The following is a 16,110-nucleotide window of genomic DNA, read 5'->3' as shown; positions in this document are numbered from 1 at the left end:
AAATCGCATGACAAAAATATCATACACATTAAAAAAAAAACTGTATCACCAACGTAGCCTGGACAACATTTGCTAGTTAGATGAAGTCAGCTATCTCATCGTAGCATATTTATATGCATATTTATAATCATACGGTTCTTGGAGTGAGTGCATACACTCATGAAGTTTAGTAACTTCAGGTCACTGCAACAAGCCCAGGTACAGTTTACCGACGGATGGGTGCAGGACCTTGAAATGCACCGTGTAGAAAGTAAAGACCATCGTACGTATCATAAGTTTACCAGTCTCACAAATCGTCGTCATAAATACACATTCCTTAACCGTTTATTAATAGGACCTTTGAGCTCAACGGTAATTAATTAGTAGTGGAAATAATTTCTGGTAGCATCACAGAAATGTAGCAGTGACAATAATATTGTATGCTGTAATCGTACTGGACAATTAGTGATACAAAAACCCTGTTTTATCCTGTGAATAAAAGTATGTGTTTTTGTCAATGTACCATAATAACAGAAGCGAAACGCAATATTGTGTCAGGACAATTCACTATTTATGTACAATAAACAAAGGAGCATAGCGCGACAATTTCTGTTCAGCGCCAGACTTGCTTGTAACCTATATCACCAATTATGTTATGAAAATGACGTATTAACTACAACAGCAGACTGACCTTCGTGTAAATGCTTGGAGCAGACTAACCTGTGAGCTGGAGTGTTCTGGGACGTTATATTTGGTCTTTGAATGGCTGCAATCCAGGCCATCCGTCGCGTCTTTGTTACTTCGGAAACATGGCTTGAACAATTTCTCTTCAACGACGTAATCCGATAACAACCGATCTCTTTACCCGTCGGCTTCCCGTGGCTGTCATGCGACCGGCTATTGCAGTTAATAATACAACGGCTTCTTGACATTTTTGTGTTTCTTTTTATCGCTGTGTGACTGATTTCAATTGAAAGCCTGCGTGCGCTAGTACCGCTTGCCACGAGTTCCCAGAATCCTTTGCGGTTCTACCCGTGAATGACGTCACATTTTCAATCTCTATATAATATGCATGTTAAATTTTATATTTGGGGTAAAATATCAAGTCTTTTCAAGTAAACCGGTTCAAGTCCAATTCAAGTCCCAAGTCATTGGTGTAAAAGTCCAAGTCAAGTCACAAGTCTTAGAACATTTTTTCAAGTCAAGTCTAAAGTCATAAAATTAATGACTCGAGTCTGACTCGAGTCCAAGTCATGTGACTCGAGTCCACACCTCTGCATAAAACAGACAAATATCCATGTTGGGTAACTCCATCCTGTTTTCCATTAACTTCCCCATTCACTGTGCAACTACAATAGATTTCCCCAGGTTCAAATTAGAACTCATACAGCTGTTACATGGCTGGTGTTTCTGTGGCCTCTGATTCACTTTTGAATAACCACTCCAAAATGACGTGGAAAAGGAAGAAAAAAACATGTTTGGAGGGCCGTGTTTATCTTTAATTATGAAAGCTGTGGTAAAAAGAATTTCACATGTATCCTCTTGGGGGAAATGCATTCATACTTTAATGGGAAAAAAAAGACTGGCATGTCTTTGTTTGGTGTGACCTTGTTATATCACTTTGTTTCACTGTTTTTTGTTGTTTTGTTTTTTTAAAAGATACATCATTTGCTGCTCTAGACAAAAAGACACACTGCAGTCAGTAGAGCTGGTTTTATATATTTATATATATATAGATATATATATATATTTTAAATGTTTTATTCTCAGTTAAGTGGCAGGTCGTGTTTTATTACACATACAGTAATGAGGAGGAAGTTTACATTCATTCTCAGGGTCCTTTCAGAACAAAGAAAAACAACACAGCTCTCAGAAGGCTCAAGCAAACAGGGGGCGGGTGGGGATGCTGCAGATCACACGTGGCTGCTTTTGGAAGATGGATGGAACAGCACAAAACTTCTTCTTTTTCTTGTTTGTTTTTTTACAGAAAACTCACAAATTGTCAAAAAGAACAAAAACACCTCATAATGTGTCATTACAAAGTTAGTTACAGAGCACCTTTTTGAAATTGTGTGTTTTTTATTATCCACATGAAGGAAAAACAGCACATTGTATTTGGTAGTCAGGAGGAAAGGCACTTATTGTTGAGCTTTATTTTTTAATGAATTCAGTTTACAGTATCTGTGCCAAACAGGAGACAGAAGCAATGAGATGAGGAGACTTACAGTACACTAAAGCACTGAAGAAAGGTCTGAATGTGGCATCGTGATTCAGATTCAAGGTTTTAAAAAAGGTGGAAAACTGCACTGTTATGTGTGGACAGGTAGATTAGTCATTATCTCATAGACTGAAAGAGACTACAGGAGAAACTCAATTTAGAAAATTTAGAAACTTTTACAACAAAACTCCAGATTCAGCCTTAGGTCCTATGATGACAAACGCAGATCAACGTACATGTAGGACAGGACGCTTAACTTAAGTGACGTAGACAGCGTGACGAGACAGAAAACCGCTCTTTTCTAAAACAGAAGTCACCCGGTCTTTTCACCCGATCGGCAGACGGCAATGACGGTCAAGTCAGTCGGACTTGCACCGGCCCTAACCTTCAGCTCTCCGGGTCTGCTTCAGTTTTAGCCACCTTGTGTTAGAAAGAAATACATGGAGACATCCACAGAAACCCAAATACACGTAAATATAGAGGGGTGGGGGCGTTCAGGCTGCACATGTGAGCGGCTTCGGGATCAACTTCAGCAAACGGTTCACACCGGTGATGATGACTGCATAGACTTAGCACAATGCAATGCAGGGAAAGGAGGGAGGAGACAGATTGTGTCGCTATCTACCAGCCAAAAGAGTGTTTGGGGCGGTGGGGGGGGTGGAAAGAAATGAGGGATTTAGTGAGCATTACAGTGTTAACAGAGGTGGAAGGGAAGGTGAGTCTAAGGGATGACTAAGATTTCCTCGTTTTCTTCCTCTCTTTTTTTTTTTTTTTTTTTTAAACACCCCCCCGTGCTCTTGAACGTCTTCCGTCGTGCTGTTGGAAGGGGCTGTACAGATGGACCTCAGCGTTTGGCTGGAGAAGCACTCCTGCTTCCCTGCATAAGACAAGACACATGATGAAAATGTGCACATGACATGTCGGCTTCAGCACTAAAAGAGAGCCCTCCGGTCATTTTGCACAGAGTGTAATTACAGTATTCACTTAAGCACTTTGCAGACAAATCCACGAATAGATCATTCAGCTAATAACTTCTGAATGAAAAAAACAGCCTTCACTGTGAATGACGGTCATTATAAACCATCAGCCTTGTGAAAAGATAAGCTGCCCAGATAAGTTGCTGTTTCTCTTTTGAATACATGATTTCATCAGCTTTCCCATTAAGCCTGAAATTGACACACATTGATGAATTAACCAACCTTCAGGCTTTTTATCTCCCATACGTTCTCAAACTGAACAATGACCTTAACATTTGCTTGAAAATCTTATTAGCTAAAGTTAAAGTCATAAGCAATGTGTTAAGACCAATGTGTCACCCACCTGCATCTGGAAAACAAACTTCAATACAAGAGCAGTAAATTTAGGTCAGTGTAATGAGTAATATGACAAACTAACCACCTCCTCTGGCCAGTTTCAATTCATTTTTTATATAAATGCATTTATATAACAATGTAGCTGAGATATGCAACTGTTTCCATGGTCTAAGGAGCTTGGAAAGAAAAGCGTTTCACCTCTCATCCGAGAAGCTTCTTCAGTTCTAGGGTCAAATGGTGGAGAGTCCCAGATTTAAGCTCAGTGTATTTCAGACCCAGCAACACACTCAGACAAAAACTGGTTCATCCGAAAGACAAAACTCCAAAACACAAACGTAACAATGTGGTGTATGCTGTACAGTGCAGCGAGGAATGCTCAGACCTCTACATTGGAGAGCCCAAACAGCCACTTCACAAGCGCATGGCACAACATAGAAGAACCACCTCCACAGGACAAGACTCAGCAGTCCATCTGCACCTACAGGACAAAGGTCACTCTTTCAAGGATGCCAATGTTCACATTTTGGACAGAGAGGACAGATGGTTTGAAGGAGGAGTGAAATAAGCCATTTATGTCCACTGTGAGCGACCATCTTTGAACAGAGGCGGGGGTTTACGACACCAACTGTCTGCCATCTATAATCCAGTTTTGAGATCCCTTCCCAGACGCCTTAACGCCCACTCACACCCTGGGCTATCTGACCTCAGGAAATCACATGATAGGGTGGGGCCAGGTTTCATAATGAGCTCACCTGAAACCCTGGCTGATTGTGACCCACACCCGTTTTCATGCCTTGGCTCATGTGATTACGTAGAGGATCATCAGGGGGTCCTTTTGTCCCTCTGTGGGGGGAAACTCCCACTGGGTTTAAATCTGGGACTCTCCACCATTTGACCTTAGAACTGAAGAAGCTTCTCGGATTAGAGGTGAAACGTCTTCAAGCAACTTAAAGAAGTCCAGACGCTCCTTAGACTACGATGACCTGGATGACTGAGAACCTTCACAGAGATACTGTTTCCATAAAAAAAAAAAAAAAGGATTTAGAATTATGAGAAAGTGTGTCAGAATCTAATATATTTAAGCAATGTTGTGCAATATGGCAAAGCTTCTGATGCTGAAGTAAACGTGATTATGCAAGTGACAGATGTGAGTTTTAAAATGACACAAAGTAAAAAAAAAAATGTGAACGCCAAACAGAATTGTAAGAAAATGAAACAAAAATAGGGAAAAAGTCTGTGAAAGGTATCAGAAATGTAGTCAGAGTTTGTAAAAGCTGGGGCTCATCCAGCACAGAGGAAACATGAGAGCAGGATAGGTTGAAGATCGTTGGCCAGTTGCAAATACATTTGCTTTGTCATCTTCAAAGCAAAGATTTCCAGTCACCCATTGATTTTCATCCCAAAAAGAGTCCAGACTTACAGACTTTATTGAATTTTTTATTTTTTTTTCCTGTCTCGCTTGTTCTTGTTCGTGCCTGCTACTCTGCCAGAAAAAGCAAGCAGAGCAAAAGGCATAAAGATTATTCAAATGAGACAAATCTTTACAGACTGCAGTAGGAGATAATCCTGCAATGTACAAGGCTTTTTATTCATAAAACAGCGGCTGCTGACTGCTCTAGCCATTTCACATGAAACTCGATATCTGTCCCGAAAGGGAGCGATGGTGTTCGGACTTAAAAAAATATCTTACTTCCATTTGGGCCTTGCTGACATTTATGTGTAGAAATGCTACTGTGACAGCACTAAGTCAACACTAATCAGCCTTATTAGGAAGATTCAAATGGAGCGTCCCAGGAGTGCGTTTACACTCTTGTAGCTCACTGACAACAATTTAGCACTACAGACATGCTGCCCAGGGGAAATTTGAATATCTCTCTACTAGCAGTAATCGCTAAGCTAAATAACAATCTCAGGTACAGTCAGAGTGGCTGGCTAATTAAATCCTGTCAGGAAATAACTAGCAGAGCATGAAGACTCACACTCCTCTTCAAGACGCACCAAAACAAATCTGGTTATTAGGAACTGCTCTGGAGGGGCCGTGAAGGCAGCAATGTGAAGCTGATGGTGAAAATATAAATGATGGTGAATATAATTTTTTTTTTAACATAACAGAAACATGCAATCAGCCAGTGCTAATCTATGGGATACGCATTAGTACAGACTTGGAACATTATTGCTGTCTGTCTATGTGACATTCATTAAAATTTTCTCAGCTTCTTTATTATTTTTGCATCAGTTCTCTCATCTGTTTGTAAATTACCTGCGTCTTAAACACCAGAGAATCACACAATAAAACACATTAACAGATGGAGGCAGCGGGAGATCAGCAGCTCCTGTGCAGCTCCTATATTTTGGCTGCTAATGTGTTTTTTGTGCCAGTTAATACATTCCCGAACACAAAAAAAGGACTAAACTAAACTAAACACTGTATTGCTTGTCACATGATTAATGCCAGACCTTATTTTGTAACAGCATAAAAAAGGGGTTATATTATAAGCATTAGAAATAGTCCCAGCGAACCCTCATCAAAAGTGGATCTTCTGCATGATTATATCAGCGCTGGCGTAAAGCTTGTAGCGTGCACGATGAACAATTTTGTGTCTAAAAGCCTCTTATTATTCTGCTGCTGCCTGCTTTAGCAATGACATTACAATGGCTTCTAAGCATATCAATGCTGAACAAACGAGCAGCGACTCAAACTCAAGTATCCCTCCACCAAGTATCGGTTACTCACTCTGCTGCTGATATTATCACTGTGGCAAAGAAGAAGACAAGGCACGGAGAGGGATTAGGGAGAATCATTTTCTGTTTGCATTACTAGTGAAGAAAATCAGCATGAAGAAACAGAGAAAGCAGTGTGATTTTATTTATTTTTTTACCATTTTGAAGATCCTAGTCAGGGTGCCTTTGCCGTCCCCTGCACTGGCCTTCTTGCCTTTAGCAGACTGTGACTTCTGGGGGCCCTGGCAGTGGGAGGGAAGAATTAAAGTGTGTTAAAGGACTCTGCAGAAAGCTCAGCCATCTCTTAATCCTCTGATAGAGAGCCCTGAAGAAATTTCCAGCCCAGCATATGACAATGATAAATTCAGAGTTACAAGGGATGGTTTTCTTCGTGACAGATTGGTGTGCTTTCCAAAAATTGTGTAAATGTTTGCAGAATATGCTGCAATCCGCTGGTGAGGTTTTCATCCAAATATTTGAATTATGCATAAAACCATCAAGCAGCATATCCAGTTTTTGCTGATTATTTGAATGTCATTTCTTCTGTTTGATAAATAGAAGAGGACCATTCGTATTATCATAGGTGTTGACATTTAAAACTGCCCTGCATTGATGGATCGGTGTGCCTTTTAAAAACACCCCAAGTGCTGATTGTTAATCAGCATAATCAGTGTTTCAATCTGGTAATATTTCAGACACTAGGATGAAAGTCCTTGGACATTCTTTTCAAGTAGGTGTAAAAATGTAATCAACCCAACATACTGAGGACTGCTCTGAGAAAAGCAGTTAGGGACCGTCTGAAAATTACAGCAGGGAGCTGAGCTTAAATTAGGCTGTCCTCGCAACACATTCAAATCCTTTTACTCCATTGCCTTTATTCATGTACCACCCTTATGACACTTGACACATGATAAAAACAAAAACAAAGGCTTTTTCTAAAAGTGTAATTAAGCACTTTATTAGGTGCACCTTGCTACCAATAGTCAGGCAGTTTGTGGTGTTTAAACCAGGGGTCTCGAACACCAGGCCTTGAAGGCTGGTGGGCTGCAGGTTTTAGATGTCAGCACACCTGAATCAAATGATTAGTTCATTATCAGGCCTCTAGAGAACTTCAGGACATGTTGAGGAGCTAATTCAGCCATTTAAATCAGCTCTGTTGGATCAAGGACACATCTAAAACCTGCAGGACACAAGCCAGCGAGGCCTGGTTCGAGACCCCTGGTTTAAACAATGCCCAGTTGGTACTAAAGGGCCCAAAATGCACCAAGAAAATATTCCTCACATCATTAGACCATCACAAGCCTGAACCAGTTTTAGGTGTGCCTAATAATGTAGCTGGTGAGTATACTTGTGTAATAAATAACTATTTAAACAAATTTGAATACTCGTCTACCTCGGGTCCAAAGAACAACTTCATTCTCTCCCTTGCCAGTAATTTCTGCACAGCCCCTAAGCAAGTCTGCTTTTTCACTTTTACCCACAGTCATCCTGCTGCTGCTTCACATACATGATGGAGACATTAAATTAAATGCTTGCCAAATGAAGCAGAAGGCGGCCTCGCTTCAGTCGTTCTCAAAGTAATTTCGGAAATGCAACAAGGATGATGAAGAGGAGTAGGCCTGTGTTATCATGGATGCACAATATGCGCACATGATGTGGATGAGTCGGGCTGCGAGGTCACCAAATGGAACTGATATACTTTGAAAATGGACTTAAGTCAAGGAAGGAAATGAGGGCATTATCGCTGATGTATGGACAGATTATGAAGGCTTAAGTGGATGATGGAGAGTAAATGGAAAGAGAGCCACAGGCATCATGCTGAAGGCAGTTTGAGAAGATGAACTCAGCTTCCTTCAAGTTTAATTAGGCATGATACCTCCATTTGGATTTTTTTGTGTGTTTTAAACCACCTACCAGGCCTATCTTGGCTGCTAGTCCTCTCCACTGGGTGTGTAGAGAAGCGAAAGACAAAGACAAGAGATAGGAGAGAGAGGAGACAAATAGCAAAAAAAGGGTGTCTTACTCAGTGCAAAGGCGGGATGGGAAGGAGAGGAGGCAGGTAGGAGAGTCCATCCAGAGGGAAGGAGGGGAGTCACAGGGTCACAGAGGGGAAGGCAGGTGCACAGGAGGTGCAAAGGGAGGTAGAGGAAGGAGGAGCAAGGCAGATGCTCACATCGAAAAGAGCACAAATTTAGTGACATTTAGCAAGGAAAGCATTGCCCACAAAGCATAAAGCTGCACATATATGTTCCCCAAGGCTGTTTCTGCACATTTACACATCTCATCTGTATTTACTGTTTCAACTGATGCTCAACGAGTTGACCTTTACTACCTGAAACTGATTCTATTAGAAAACAATAAATAAAATATTACATTTTTAAAAAATGTACCTTTATTCAGTGTCTTTAGACCTTATGATACACCATAAAGATACACCATCCATCCTCTTAACTGCTTATGCACGTTAGGGTCTGTAGCCTATCGCAGCTGTCATTTCGAATCAAACATAAATGCAGAATCCTTTTAACAAAGTAAGAAAGACTCACCCTAGACTTGGGAGGGGCAGGGGACACCTGAAGAAGAGTTAATGACAGAAGGTAAGAAGGTTTTCACAGAGCGGTGGCCTGTTCCCGCCACTTGAATCGTTCATCACGTATAACGGCGAGCATATTAACGTCGACCTCAGCAAATGAGACGGTTCCAATTAAATAAACAGATCTTGTGACTACAAAATGCCATAATTGATAAAAAGGCGAATAGCCAATAAGAATTGGCACTTTATGTCGCGAGATGCTAAACGCACAATCTGGTCCACCAACCAGCAGCTGGCACTGTTCGATAAGTCCCACAATGGGGTGCAAAGACTGTTAACTGCAAGAACTTCTATTAAAGGCGATTACTTTGATTACTTTTAGGCGATTATCTTGATTTACTTTCTGTATCATACAAGTCCCTAAATCAAAGCGGGGTTTTCTCATGACATTTTCAACACCACCACCACTTCTGCAGTGTCATCAAATCGCTGCAAGGACTCAACTTTGTTTGACTCAACGTTATTTGACTCATTCTTCACGACGCAGGCGGAAAAGGCTTTTAGTTAGAGACCAAAGGAAGTAATAGGAGAGTAAAGACACAAATACTGAATAACAATGGAAGAAAAGCCCACGCTGACAAAAAACATGTCTGACTCAATGTGAAATGTCTGGTGTGAGAGGATATGAGTGTTTCTAAGGTACAGTTCACTTTAGGGATTACTCACAATCGTGCGGAAGAAATGGACCACGGCGTTCTCGGCCCCGCGCTTACGTGGGGAAGTTGCAGAAGCTTTCTGAGGGCCCGGGGAGAGAGCGCCTCGGAAAGAGCCCTGGAAAAAAAAGGGAAGGAAGCATAACAGTAATATGGCTTCACTGACCTTTAATCAGTGTCACTAATAGTAAATGTCAGCAAGGTTGGGATTTCATGAATCTCTAATTTAGCCAATTGAAAATAATGTCACATATGGTGTTAACTACCTGAAACATGACTAATTTTAGTTTTAATTTTAGAGTGTTTCATAATGGACAGTGCTGCTGCATCAAGGTGTGAATGTCTTCACTCCTGAAAGTCGTGGTGTATTCAGAAGTGGCTGATGATATCATTGTGCAAAATCGTTGCACGTCACCTCATAACCTTTAGGGGCAAAACCTCTAGCCACAAGCTATTCAAAACAAAAATGGTACAAATGAGCTGTTGGAGTTGTCTGTGTTCTCCTGTCAAAGGGTTGATGTCAAAAATAAAGAGTAATTATCATCCCAAAGTAGAATTAAATGCAGCTAATTGCTTTAAAGTCATGCTTTAAAGGGTACATCGAGGTGACTTTTTATGCCTGTGTGAGAACTGTGGTGCATTTAAAATATTTAACTGATGGAAACATCACGGGGACACAAAAAGGTGGCAGGTGAAATGCATAAAACTAACACAAATAGCGGCAATAAGCAGCAACCCAGAGAAAAAGGAACAAAATTCATTTCCACCTACTCACTGTGTGCTAATGTTAGTGCGTTGATCAGTTTCAGTGACCCTACTAATGTAACAGGAAAACCTCTGTATGTGTGTGTGTGTGTGTGTGGGAGAGGAGGATTCACATCCATTACCTCACATCAAAGAACCTTAAGGTAACCAAAGGGGGAAAACTTTACTGCCAACACCATTACGCAATCTGAGAGCCATCTGGTGTCACACACACTAACTTTAATGGGTTTTGTTTAAAAAAAAGAAAAAAAAAAAAAATGTAAAATTACAATAAAAACTTCCCAGAAACAGGGACGCCCTGTTTTTTTCTTGCATTTCCTCAGTGATGTCTTTGTGTGCTCTCTGCTGCTTCAGTGCTGACCCTTTAATGCTTATGTGTGAGTGGAGGTGTGAATGAAAAAAGTTGAGGAATTCGAGTGATCTCGGTGACTGAGAGGAGAAGAAAAAGTAAAAATTGGCAGGATTTTTGTTGCTATATCCTCATTTTCTGTCAGTTGCCCCCTTTGAGGAGAGTAAATCCTTTTCCTTTTGTTTTCTCTGTTTTGCTCTCTTCCATTTTCTTTATCATTTGGTGAAACATGTGCATAATAACTTCTGTAACTGCTCCTGTGAGTGCTTCATCTACATTTCAAATGAATATTACACATTAGTTTTGAGAAGACCAAAAAAAAAAAAAAAAAAACAGGGGGCGGGGTCGTCCATTAGTGCCTCTCCTGCTGTTAATGGAGCCATTCGACTCTTGAGCAAATGATATGGAGGCATTAAAACCAAGTTCCTGCAGTGGTTCTGTTCAGCTTCTGGAACTACTTTTTAAACTTAATTGGCATCTGAAAGAGAGGGCGGTTGCAATCACTGATAGCTTTATGTCTGAAGAGAAACGACATCAAGCAAGCAGGTGTGACGGAGTTTTTTTGGATTTGTGTGCTGCTTTCATTTAAGTGCCTGCTAAAGTTCCTTGAGATTTTAGCTCTTTGTGCCAGCCACTTTTCATGTTAAATACCTACATGTTTTTCTATTTCCATTCCTTAATTGAGACTGCACTGAGCTGCCATTATTGTTTTAATGAAATAGTTTAACATTTGTCAAATATACTCATGTTTATTTGTCGAGTCTTCAGAGCTCTAATTCATGCTAACTATGGCGATGTAGTTAAGAGACTACTAGCTTAGCACAAAGACTAACATGACAGTTTGAGGACTACAACAACTGTTTACTCGAGTTTTCAGTTTTGTTAGCTGGGCTAACATTATGTAAATTCAACCGTAAATTTTCATCTCTTTTGTAGCCTCTTCACCAGTCTACAACCATGCAATTTTGGCTCCCCCTTACCGGTTTTGTAGTGACTAAGCAAGGCAGCCATTTATGCAGCAGAAGCAGGTCGATGTTAGCCCGTTAGCTAGCAGCAAACCTAGCTTAATCCTGCAATAAAGTGGTCACTTGTCAAGAGCTTCATTACTTCTTTACGTTTTGTCATTATTGCCTATCCTGCCTTTAATAAGACTTACAAATATTCTATAATAGACTGTCTCTTTTTACCTATGAAATTATAAATGTGACTGGCACCTTACAAGATAACTGGTTACCATATCAAAACTAACCATATCAACAATAAAGTTAATATTTGGTTATTTGTAATTTGTAACTTACAAATTGTATTTTCTTTTTAAATTGTCAACCCACTGTGGTTATCACTTAGTACTCCGTGTAGCCTATGCAGTTTTTTTTTTCTTGTTTTAGAGCAACCAAAGTTGCAAGTAGCGTAGCATTCATTTGAATGTGGTTCCAAGTTTTGGGGAACATTTATTATTCATTTTAAATTCCAATAATGATCAGTATTACTATAATTTCACCACATTTAAAATTATAACCCACTTGTTTTTTAACTTAGCGGAGGTAAGAGCTGGAGGTAAACCAGCTACAGTAGCTACTACTAACAAAAAAACAAACAAGCCCAAAACAGAACAAACACATTTTTAAAGTCAAAATTACTTGTATTCAATAATCATTAGTCATAGTCAATAATACCAATTAATAGCAATACAAGACAATTTGTTTTTGTTTGTTTTAATTGAAACATCTTCAGTCCTTCCTCCCACCTCATGCTTTTCCACACACACACTTCCATTATTAGATTGATTATATTTGCTAAGTGGTGCATAACCCAAACACACAGAGGAAACATTTGAAATGCTTGTACATTCCCCCCCCCGCCCCCGCCGGCCAATCTCCTCAAAAGACAGCATTTGTTTTTAGTCTGCAGTAAGTTACTGTGCCACAGTGGCCAACTTGTTTCTTGGTCTTATAGTGCTGAACATAAACTTCTGTTTTCAATCAGCTTTAGGTAATCACTGAACTCAGCTCTGTTGTATTATCTTTTAATTTCATCTTCAGACTCATACAAACAATTCAATCCAGTTATCCATTACTTAGCTCCAAGTAGAAATAAAAAGTAGATCAGCTTTCCAATAACGCCTCATATTTATATGACTGACTGAACAGTTAAATATAGTATCTTGTCTTCTGGCTCAGCCTTTACAACCAAAAAGTATAGTTTAACATGATTTTTTTCCACCCTTATTTCCCCTCTGATCTGCAGTAAATACGAGTTGAACAGTTGTTAGAGCAGTTAAAATAATTTATTGCACTTAGAACTAGAAAGAGACATTGAGCCAAACACAGTTAAAACAAAAACAATGCGCTGATGTTGTTAAAGAGTTTTAATCAAGCAAATATCCAAAAAGCTTAAACAGGATCAGGTTAGGAACAGATCACCGGTCACAGCAGATACAGTTATTACAAAGGCATTACACAGCAGTGGATTATTGCTGGGCCACTGTTGTTTTAAATAAAATCTCAGACTGGATCATGGATCACATGAGAACCTGAGGTGAGCAAAGCAATGAGACAGGGGGTCGCAGAGCCCCTCTCCCCCATCCCAAGACACTGGCATTTAAGAGTCCTCAAAACATTGGGCTCCAACTGTGAGCTGTCCTGTAAAAAGCCTGACACTACTCCTGCACTAGAATATGACTCACTATGCATGTCATTCAGAAAATTAGGAGGCAAATTAAGACTTCATAATTATTCTCAGTTCTTTATGAGTCTTCATTTCTGCTTGAATAGCTAATGCTCATGCAAACGTAATTTTCTATCCAATTAGCACATCATTATCCCTGTTTGAAATAATCAAATCCCGTTACTATTCAGATGCAGATTAACTGCAGCTGTATTGTGTCCTAAGACCTGAGTTTGTTTTTTATGGCGTCTTCTCACAACTTTAGACTACTTGGGGACGGTCTTTATATCTTCTCAAAGCCCCGACTCAGGTTTAGATTGAAAAATATGTAATTAAATCAGACAGAAAGAACATTAATAAGCACGAGGGATCAGTGTGCAATAGACTCCACATCTGCCGGTATGAAAACAATTCAACTCTACTGAAATAAGCATGCATATTCACAATCCAACGAGAAACACTGAGACAATCTGTCTTACTAATACTGCAGCCCGCAAATCAAAGTATGCATCAGGAACGTCTGTGGAGAATCTGTGCACACAGACTAGATACTGAGATTCAAAAATATCTGTCTTTAAGAGGAAATCTTTCTGGAAAAATAAATGTTTGCAGCCAAAAATTAGTGCAGGTTTTTTTTTTTTTTTTTTCCTGTGTTGTTTGTTTTGCTAGAGGCAACAGAGGTGAGACCAACCTATCATTTATTTGAGATGTGAGCACTCGTTCATTTGAAGGCAAATCCTCGGTGAACACATAAATATATATTTATAGTTTGTCTTTTGTAGACTCGCCATCAATACGAGAAACAAGATACAATTTCATGGCCACGGCAAAAATGAGAGAAACCAAACAAACACGGCAGCGAATTAAGAGCTGACATTACATGAACGCTTCATAATTTGTTCTGTCGACACGTTCCCTTAATTTATTTTCCAAAGTAAAATAATGTCTGATCAGCTGAACAGGCTAGGGAAAAAAAAAAAGAACTGTGATATATATATAGATATATATAGATATATATATATATATAAAACCCCATTTTATCCTGAATCTTACACTGAAAACAATTTCATGGCTGGCATAAGGCAAAGGGAAAAATGCATATTTTCATGTTGTTCAATGATTTCTCTGCAATTATTATGTGCCAAAGCACTCTGATTAGCACTCTGCGGGGTTAGAAGAGCTTTACAAAAGGAAAAAGCATACAATCAGAGAGATATTGTTGCCCCCAGGAATAAGCTCGCCATACCATATGATTCCTTTCAAACTATTATCATGTTTTCAGACAGCTGTCACAGTGAGTAGACATGACTCGTGATGGATCATACAGATCAAGCGCACTTCCATTCCTTCTTTCTCAGAGAACTACATTGCAGGCTCAGCTTGCTGCAGTAGCATCATCAAGACAAGCAGATATACTCAGCGCTGTGTGGTAAACTCTCTGCGCTCATAAACCAGATTAGGTGCTGAAGCTTGGAATTTTCTATTTCGTCACCACCTCCAGAGGGCATCGCTGAATGGACCGAAAGCGAGTGGAGCCGGCTGAGCTGTGGCAACGCTGCCAAGACTGGTGCCAGGAGAATAAATGGAACATTTGCTATCACAAATGTTCAGACTATTGGCAGGCACTATAGCAACATATATAAAAAAAAATGTTGTTGTTGTTTTTTGTTTTTGTTTTAAAATGGGATTTTCTTTCTCTCTTTCTTAATTTTTTGAACAAAGTGGGCCTCACAGGAATACTGTTAAAGATTTGCTACTGTTCATAAAGGAGGTCATCTCAACAACATCGGAGTACATGGTTATTAGAAAGCAGCGCAGGCTCAGATGCTTCATAATCGCTCGCCTGCCAGACAAGCCTGTTCTTTCTTAACAGGATGCAGACTTGTATATTCCCAAACCTGGGATGATATTAAGCTCCTACACTAATATACTTATTTATATGCTAATACACTGTACATGTACTACTTGTTTGATCAGTTGTAGCATCATTTCATCCTCAACTTTGAAAGTGACTTAGCAGACTGTGGCAACGTGCAAACAGTAGTGAAGTACCTCCCTGTGGCTCGTTTATCAAATTATAGCTTAAAAAATTTTTTTACATACAAGGAGGTGAATTTCCCAGCTTATCATCACCATCATTGCAAAAAGTACCTGAACTGAGCTGTTCTCCAGTTTGACAAACGTTCCAATTAACAACAAGCTTAATGACAGCAACATGTGAAACACTATAACGTTACATCTAGAGATATTAGATCTGACTGAAGAGGAAAATGTTATTAATGTCAGTACCATTCAAATAAACAGAATAAAGAAATATTCTTAAATGGGTCAAAATCACAGCGTCTTTAGAATTAAAACAAAAAAACAAAACGAAGAAAATAACCCCCGCCCAAAGTCATTATCCAGTGTCGATTCAGGATCAGCCAGGTAATGTGAATCGCATGACAATGTCAGACTTTGGTTTAACATAAAATCAACAGTAAAACCAACACTATTATACATGACAGATATCTGACAACAGATTCTAACAATGTGTGTTAGCGAATCACAAGTAACAAGTGGTTCTGGGAGCCACTCTGCAGAACAAACTAAGGTACATAAGAAGGACTGAATCTCTTGGTTTCCTCACCTTGCCCTTCCTCTTCTTGTCCCCTCCAAAGAACTTTCCAATCTGATCCAGGAGGCCGGGGTTCTTCTTCCTCCGACCCAGGCCGAAGGCGGCCTGTGCAGAGCTGCTTGCGGATGCCATGGTTGTATTAGCAGTTGGTATTACGCTTGTGTTTGTCAAATGTGGGGTTCTTGCGTCTCTCTTAAATGAGAGCCGACAGAGGAGGAAAAAGAAAAAAATAGAG

The 16,110-nt window shown here is 39.8% G+C and overlaps 1 protein-coding gene across 7 annotated transcripts; it reads right to left on the bottom strand.

The window, feature by feature from the left end:
- Positions 1-1,687: 1,687 nt before the first annotated feature.
- LOC147318599 (myelin basic protein-like) lies at positions 1,688-16,021 on the bottom strand. 7 transcript variants are annotated; one of them, XM_086310627.1, is made up of 7 exons: positions 15,888-16,021; positions 9,491-9,595; positions 8,778-8,804; positions 8,146-8,175; positions 6,390-6,473; positions 6,245-6,263; positions 1,688-3,074 (listed from the first exon to the last, which is right to left on the bottom strand). In XM_086310627.1, the coding sequence occupies exons 1-6, from the start codon at positions 16,005-16,007 to the stop codon at positions 6,261-6,263; spliced, it is 369 nt and encodes a 122-aa protein (XP_086166753.1). In that variant the 5' UTR covers positions 16,008-16,021; the 3' UTR covers positions 1,688-3,074; positions 6,245-6,260. The 7 variants fall into 7 exon arrangements, with proteins under 7 accessions (XP_086166753.1, XP_086166752.1, XP_086166758.1 ...); XM_086310626.1 differs by lacking the exon at positions 6,245-6,263; XM_086310632.1 differs by lacking the exon at positions 8,146-8,175.
- Between the last annotated feature and the right edge of the window lie 89 nt (positions 16,022-16,110).

Source organism: Aulonocara sp. 'chitande type north' Nkhata Bay, linkage group LG11 (genome assembly GCF_057382095.1).
Source record: "Aulonocara sp. 'chitande type north' Nkhata Bay isolate Kocher_YH1m ecotype deep benthic linkage group LG11, A_spYH_male_GT1.1, whole genome shotgun sequence".
NCBI classification, from domain to species: domain Eukaryota; kingdom Metazoa; phylum Chordata; class Actinopteri; order Cichliformes; family Cichlidae; genus Aulonocara; species Aulonocara sp. 'chitande type north' Nkhata Bay.
Note: the sequence above shows the minus strand (reverse complement) of the source record. Positions and strands in the feature narration are given on the sequence as shown.